At 47.8% G+C, this 7355-nt stretch overlaps 1 protein-coding gene across 1 annotated transcript in view; it reads left to right on the forward strand.

Moving 5' to 3' along the window:
* The window catches only part of BBS2 (Bardet-Biedl syndrome 2), a gene marked incomplete at its 5' end in the record, with an annotated part of 18703 nt that overhangs the window by 6900 nt on the left and 4448 nt on the right, over positions 1 to 7355 (forward strand). The window contains 7 exons of the mRNA XM_010130979.1: positions 324 to 428; positions 1350 to 1436; positions 3016 to 3151; positions 4922 to 4939; positions 5036 to 5157; positions 5922 to 6066; positions 6640 to 6811. Coding sequence (XP_010129281.1) covers positions 324 to 428; positions 1350 to 1436; positions 3016 to 3151; positions 4922 to 4939; positions 5036 to 5157; positions 5922 to 6066; positions 6640 to 6811 — 785 coding nt within the window. The remainder of the gene's footprint in view (positions 1 to 323; positions 429 to 1349; positions 1437 to 3015; positions 3152 to 4921; positions 4940 to 5035; positions 5158 to 5921; positions 6067 to 6639; positions 6812 to 7355) is intronic.

Genomic DNA, 7355 nt, shown 5'->3' on the forward strand with positions numbered 1-7355 from the left:
GAACCGGCCGCAGTTTTTTGCAGGGGAGGTTGAGGTTGTCCCGGAGGAGCCGTTTCTGTCCCGCTGGGGTTGTGCCGGCGTGTCGCAGGCTGCCCAGGGCAGTGGTGGAGTCCCCATCCCTGGAGGGGTTTCCCAGCCGTGTGGAGGTGCTGCTGGGGGACATTAGTTTAGTTGTGACCTGGCGGTGCTGGGGGAACCATTGGACTTGATGAGCTTAAAGGTGTTTTCCGACCAAAACGGTTCTGTGACTCTTTGATTCTCTGTTACTGGATGACGCAGAAGTTTTCACTCCTGTACCTTCTCTCCGTCGTTCCCCTCCCAAGACCATCACTGCGCTGAGCCCCATGTACGGCAGTCGGTTCGGCTATGCTCTTTCTAACGGCACGGTCGGTGTTTACGACAAGACAGCCCGCTACTGGAGGATTAAGGTGAGTCCAGTGTAGGAGTCTCACCACTGGAAGCTGGAAGGCTGCTAGGAAATCTGGTAGCTAATCTCAGGTCATTCTAATGTTTTCCTGACTCCTCGGGCAAACTGGACATTTTTTACTGAGCATAGAACTTAATGTAATTTTGTTCTTACCAAATCTACCTATTCTTATAGACACATGCAGAATTAATACCGTGTCAGTTCCTTCAGTGCTTTTGAGACGGTGGTGGTGGCTTAAACACCACTGATACACTGTACCACAAGGGATGCCTCAGCTTCACAGCGTTGTTTAAGCCACAGAGACACAACAGAGGAATTTGAGTTCACTGTTCAGAAATGCCTCTGGCTGTATTGTTGAATCAATAAACTGTTTTTCAGCAACTGGATTAATCTTGCATTGTCTATGTTCAAAGCTAATTTTTCACACCAAAAGCAATTTGCTGCTGCAGCAAATCATCTTGGCAAGATCCTTTCCTGATGCTCATTTTAATATTCTTAACACAGATTAGAACAGTCTATTTATTAGCAATCGGGAAAGGATTCCTTAGGAGGTGGTGGGGAGAGCTAATGGCTTTCCTCAGCAGTCTCATGACAACGTTGAAGCCCTGATTAGTTTTTTTCCTAGAGAATTTGGCTTTTGATGCTTTATTTGTGAGTTCCAATCATCTGCTTGGATGAAAATGAGTTTAGAGTAAAGATAATGTCCTTTGAGAGCAGAGGACTGGATTTGTAATGCAAGGGCCACGATTTCAGATGTGCATGACCTTAGTGATAGTGATGCTCAAACTTCCTGTTCAGAGACATTTTTGCATTCCTTTCTGTAACCTCTGTAGCCTCATACTCCAGTGTCCTGTGTGTGTTGGGCATGTGCAATTTAGAAAATGTACCCAAGCTGAACTTGTCCTTCGGTTTCTTCCCTCAGTCTAAGAACCACGCAATGAGCATCCACGCGTTTGACCTGAACTCCGATGGCGTGCGCGAGTTGATCACTGGCTGGTCCAATGGGAAGGTGAGTTCATACAGGGGGAATTGAGGAGCTGTTAAACTGTCTGAAGGAGAACGGCCCAAAAATCAAAAGAGTGTTGGATGCGGAGTGCAGTAAATCTCGTTTGGCTGGTGAATCCTGTGCCAAGTGCAAGATCAGAGAAAAGCGGCTTCCTCTGCTGAGCCCTGAGTCGATTGCTGAGGTGTGGTGAGGTGTTTCTATGGTAGCAAAGATCATATGCCACATCCCAGAGCTTCTGAGTGTTTCTTTTCAGCTGTGTCTGAGGACATGCTAATAATCCCCGGCGATGTTTCCTGAATGTTCTCAAACTGCAGAGAGGACAGAGTGGTTATGTAAGAGGAGAGCAGTAGAGCAGTGTCGGTCTTGGCTGTGGCAGCATTAATGAAGCAGTATTTAATTTTATGTAAAGGCGTATTCTGTACAGCTCAGTCTTAGTCTCTTAAGCCTGTTGCTTGGTTTTTCCCTTTGCCAGAAATGACTGTTCTACCTGCCAAATCTCTCCTCGACACAGCTTGCCAGGTTTTTTTTTTTAAAGCTCTGCTTATTTCTTCACATCTTTCATTAGCCTGGGAGAATTTAATTAACTTCATATCAAGCTGGCAGCCCGGAGCCCAGATATGTTGTAACTGATGTTGGATTAGGTGTCTAACACTGTTAAAGAGAGCCTCTCCTTACTTTATTCCCTTTTCTGGTTTTTTCCACTGGCAGTCTTGACCCTGTTTGTCGGTCCGGAGCAGTCTCTGGCTCCTAGAAAGAGCACTGCTGGGTCCTGCGCTTTGCAAAGGTCACTGGACAGAACCAGGCCTCCCTCGCCATTCTTCTCCACTGAAAGATAATGAAAGTTTGTGGTATTTGTCTATAAAAATGTTGCGGTTTGAGAAGGGGGGCATTTTCCCCCCGTACCGAACGGATGCGCCACTGCTGGGTCCTGCGCTTTGCAAAGGTCACTGGACAGAACCAGGCCTCCCTCGCCATTCTTCTCCACTGAAAGATAATGAAAGTTTGTGGTATTTGTCTATAAAAATAACCACATCAGGACTGCAGCTAAGGGGAGAAGCTGTAAATACTGCATGAAGATTATTTCTGGTTTAGGCCTGTTGTTGTTGTTTTCATGTGTGCTTAGCCTTTCCGGGGGCCACTCGCAGTGCAGTCCTTTCCTGCCTCTTGGTTCTAGTTAGGGAGGCGTCTCTGAAGAGCAGTTCCTTCTAGCTCTGTCCGGAGGTGGTTTTTTTTCAGGTGGCTTGTTCTGGTCAGATTTGCAAGTTCGCTGGCAGTTCTGGCTGTGGAGCTCTCTTTCGGTTACCAGCTCAGAGCATGGCGTGGCTTGGATAGGGGCCACTCGCAGTGTCCTCCTTTCCTGCCTCTTGGTTCTAGTTAGGGAGGCGTCTCTGAAGAGCAGTTCCTTCTAGCTCTGTCCGGAGGTGGTTTTTTTTCAGGTGGCTTGTTCTGGTCAGATCTGCAAGTTCGCTGGCAGTTCTGGGTGTGGAGCTCTCTTTCAGTTACCAGCTCAGAGCATGGCGTGGCTTGGATTTTGGAGTTGGCTTTTCTGCTCACGCTGTGCCTTGGAACTCTCTTGCTCCAGGTCGATGCACGCAGCGACCGAACTGGGGAGGTCATCTTTAAGGACAACTTTAGTTCCTCAGTTGCAGGAGTGGTGGAGGGGGATTACAGAATGGACGGGAGCACCCAGTTAATCTGCTGCTCAGTTGATGGTGAAGGTAAGAGCGTTGTTCAGGGTATTAATTTCATACACAATAATATCAGGCACATCCCATCATCTCAGATTAGCTAAACGTTGTTTCGGTTCCAGAGGTGGTTTTGAGTGCCACATTCCCTTTGGTGTACGTGAAGGTAAGGGAATTTTGAGTTACACTGTCTGCAAACAGGGTTTTTAGTATAGTCAGCATGTGTTTCATTATGATCCAAGAAGCCATCAGAATTCGTTTGCCTCATGGAAGAAGTTCCATCCTAATAGTGCCAGGTTAACTATATTCAGCACAGACTGAGGTTCTTCAGGCAGCTTTATTACGGGTGAAGGTACAGGAAGTCTTTTTTCCTGCATGTGATAGTTCTTAGACCACTTGACAGTGGGTAAAGGTTTAGAGAGCTAAGGGTGAGTGTGTTTTGGTTTTCTTCTAAAGAGGAACAGTTTTTGTATTAGAAATTTTAAGTCAGCAGTGCTTTGTTCCCTGGAAAATGCTATCCTGAGCCTGGAGAACTGCTGGGTTCGTCCCACCGTGCATTCAAGTAGTCAGCCCTGGTTACTGGGAGTGAGAACAAATTTGATCACAGGTTATTTAAATCAGGTCAGCATGAATTTACAGAGATGGCTCCAGGAAAGACACTGGTGTGATTACCTGACTGTTTGGCGTCAGTAGCCTGAGACAAGCTGGTCTGGCACAATCCATTTGGAAGAGGAGCCCGTCCTTGTTTTGCTGTCTGCCTTAATCACAGGCTGCGGTGACTCGCTGTACTTGGGCTTTGGCATAGAAACTTTTTTCCCAGCCTTGCAGGAGGGGACCATTGAACACAGTTTGTCACCTGACAGAGCTGCGTGATCATGGTCATCCTTTTCTCATGGACTTCTGGTAATGGTCGTTACTTTTCTGATGGATTAAGCATTACTCAATGGCTAGTAGCCCGGTTGTTGAGATTACCCAGACAAGGAATTGCTGCAGTCCTTGTTACCAACAAGGGGACAGCATCCTGTCACGTGAGCGTTCTTCAGTGTGTTTTCTACCATTTTAAAGAAATGATTCACTCAGAAATAAGAAAGCGGCTCCTCTCACTGGAGGACAACGTGACACTGAATGTTGTTCAGGTTCTCTGCAACCTTTCCAGGTGTTACACGGACAGGCCGCATGTTCTTCACAGGTGTAAGATTTTTGTCCCTGGCTTTGTTGTCAGCTGCAATCAGAGCACACAGCCCTAGAGAAAATGGAATTTTAGAATTGTCTCATCTGTTCAGCTCTGCTGTCTCCACGGGCAGCGACTGGGAAACAGGTCTTACCCCTTGCAGTGAAGTATCCCTTCATTTGAGGAAAACTAATGTGGGTAAATCTTGTTTGTTGACTGATCAACAGTGACTTACAGTCCCTTCCAGACAGTAACAGCTCCTCTGACCAGCTCTAGAAATCAGGTATGCATTTTATTAGCTTTGCGTAATTGCAAACTTGCCTGAGTACCTGTAAGAGCGATTGCAGTGGGAATCCTCTTGCAAAAGGGCTGGGTGCTGCACTTGTCCACTCAGGTGAAGACAGCTTAGAGGGAGGCTGGAAATTCACGTTTGTTCCTTTTTTAAAATGTGTAGCTCTCTTGTCCTGATCACCAGGAAAGTCAGAGCCTCTGTGGGTGTTAATCAGTCCCCAGGTTTTCATCTGAAAGGCCATTGCTCATGTCTGCCGCTGAGGTGGTACAAGGCGGTCTTGCTAGAGACGCTGAAGTTTTGGGGAGGCTTTGCTGAAACTGGCTGGTTTGTTTCTGTACAGTCCGAGGCTATCTTCCAGGAGGGGAGGAGATGAAGGGAAACCTCACGGATACAAGCACTGAGCAGGATCTGATCCGAGAATTTAGTCAAAAGAAACAAAATCTGCTGCTGGAAAGAGGGGAGGAGATGAAGGGAAACCTCATGGATACAAGCGCTGAGCAGGATCTGATCCGAGAACTTAGTCAAAAGAAACAAAATCTGCTGCTGGAATTAAGAAATTATGAGGAGAATGCAAAGGTACTGCTTCAAAAACACCTTCCTCCTGCCGTAAATGCAGAGTAATGGGGGCAGCAGTTGTGGGACACGCCGGACAAGTCTGTAACCTGTTAGGGTGCAGCAGTATTGTCTCCTGGGGATTCCTGCTCCCGTATCCAGCTTCTCCTTGTCATGTTGAGGGCTTGCTTTATCTATTTTAATAAGTTACATTTCCCTTCCCCCTTTGGTTTGCCAGAGCAGTTGTGTTCGGAGCTGGGTTCTCTTCGGCCCTGTGCTTTGACTTATGACTGCAAATTGTAATTTTCAATGCATAAGCCAGCTTGGGGGTCAGAGAGGATTGGGTGAGAGGATCAGGGCTCAGAGCACTGCCAGGGTGTAGGACGTGCACTTGTGGCTTGATGGTGAAGGTGCAAAAGTAAAGAGCTTGCAAAAGTAGTCTGAGGAAAGAGCAAACACGTTTGAACAGTAGCTGCCCACCATAGCAAAAGCATGGAATTATATAAGCATGTGCTTAAAACTGAATAATGTGAAGTGCTTTTCTGAATAAAGGTCCGGGTACAGAGCTGAGCTCCATCGACAGTAAAGCACTTGAACAAATGTAGCACAAGTGTCCACAGCTCTGTGCCTAATCCAGTCGCTCTTCATAGCTACGTGCAGGGTCTGGGAGCTGCTGTAGTTCAGCCTTCTCCCGCAGCACAGGAGAGCTGACTTGTGCGTACGTTTTCTAGGATGCTCGAATGAAAATCTTGAAATTCTCGTGCTGAAGGTTGTGTGTTTTCCAACAGGCTGAAGCAAACGCTCAGCAGAAGGCAGTTGATGGGCAGAGAGGTGTGATTCCAGCAAACACCCAGCTCCAGACAGCCCTCTCTGTTAATCTGGGCTCTGACAGCCAGTCTGCCCATGTGGAGCTGAGCATTTCCACCACGAATGGTGAGTGGTAACCTGCAGCCACTGACAAGCATTTCATGTAAATTCATGCAAACATTCAGCTATATTTAGCTGATGCTTTGCCTGTCTCCCCTTTGCTGTTGGTAATTCCCCCTTTATGGTTGCTTTCCTTTCACAGAGTTTTGAATCAAGCGGTGTTGCTTTGATGGGTCTCGGGGGAGAGGAGTTTGATGGGATTTGTTTCTTGTTACATGTTCTCTTCCAGTTAATGTTTAACTTGGATGAAACGAGTCTTGGTGATCCCTGCAGCACTCCCTGTGCTGACACTAAGGGCCAGCCTACAGCCGTGTTAGTGAGGGTGTTGCAGGAGTGCGACTGGCCTCGGCTGGCTGTAAATACAAAACGGTAGCTACCCCAAGACAGCAAATCCACCAAGCACCAGGCGTGCGGAGGACACGTCGGGTCCAGATGTGGTAGTGCTGCGCATCTGGGATACTTCTAACAATTCAGAGGAGGGTGTAAAGATTAGACTGTGATTAATTCTGCAAACAGCAGTGGTTTGTTGCCAGAGGACAGCTATTAATTTCAGACCTGCTTTCTCTTCCCGTTGCTAAGACACCATCATCCGAGCTGTGCTGATCTTTGCGGAGGGCATATTTGAAGGAGAGAGCCACGTCGTACACCCCAGTCTCCAGAACCTCTCGGGCTGTGTTCGTGTTCCTCTTACTCCTCCCAAAGATGTTCCTGTGGATTTGCACATCAAAGCCTTTGTGGGTTACAGGAGCAGGTGAGTTCTGTGTCCTGATCTTCCCCGGTCTCCAGAGCTGACTGTGTGACCAAGAAACGGCAATGATGTGCCTCCGTGCTTGGCCCATGGGAAGGGGACCTTGAATTCCCCGGTGCCCCTTCTCTGTGTTACTGGAAGGAGAGCTGGACTGCTTTTGTAAGAACACTGGTGCACCCATGAAGCTGAGCTCTTCTCCAGACAAGATCTAAATGCCCTGGAGTGCTTGGGGCCTGCTGAGCTCCAAATCTGCTTTAGGGGAACTGTGAGCACTTTGTGTCAAGGGGATTCCTTACTGCAGGTCTCTGGAGGGAACCAAGAGAGGCAGAGGCTGTATCCAGGCTGCCTTCAAAATTACACTTGAAAATAACTGTCTCCCTGCTCAGAGAACTGCTGAGAGCTGCCAGAACTTGGGGGTGCCCTGGCAAGCAGCATCCTTTCCCTGAACAGGGAGGCCAGCCGCTGCGGAAGGAGCGTAGGGGACTGAATTGCCCTCTTGTCTTCTCTATTTGTCTGTGTTGTTGCTTTTAATAAGGCTCTGCTGAAC

Source organism: Buceros rhinoceros, unplaced genomic scaffold (assembly GCF_000710305.1).
Source record: "Buceros rhinoceros silvestris isolate BGI_N320 unplaced genomic scaffold, ASM71030v1 scaffold5012, whole genome shotgun sequence".
In the NCBI taxonomy this organism is placed as follows: Eukaryota; Metazoa; Chordata; class Aves; order Bucerotiformes; family Bucerotidae; genus Buceros; species Buceros rhinoceros.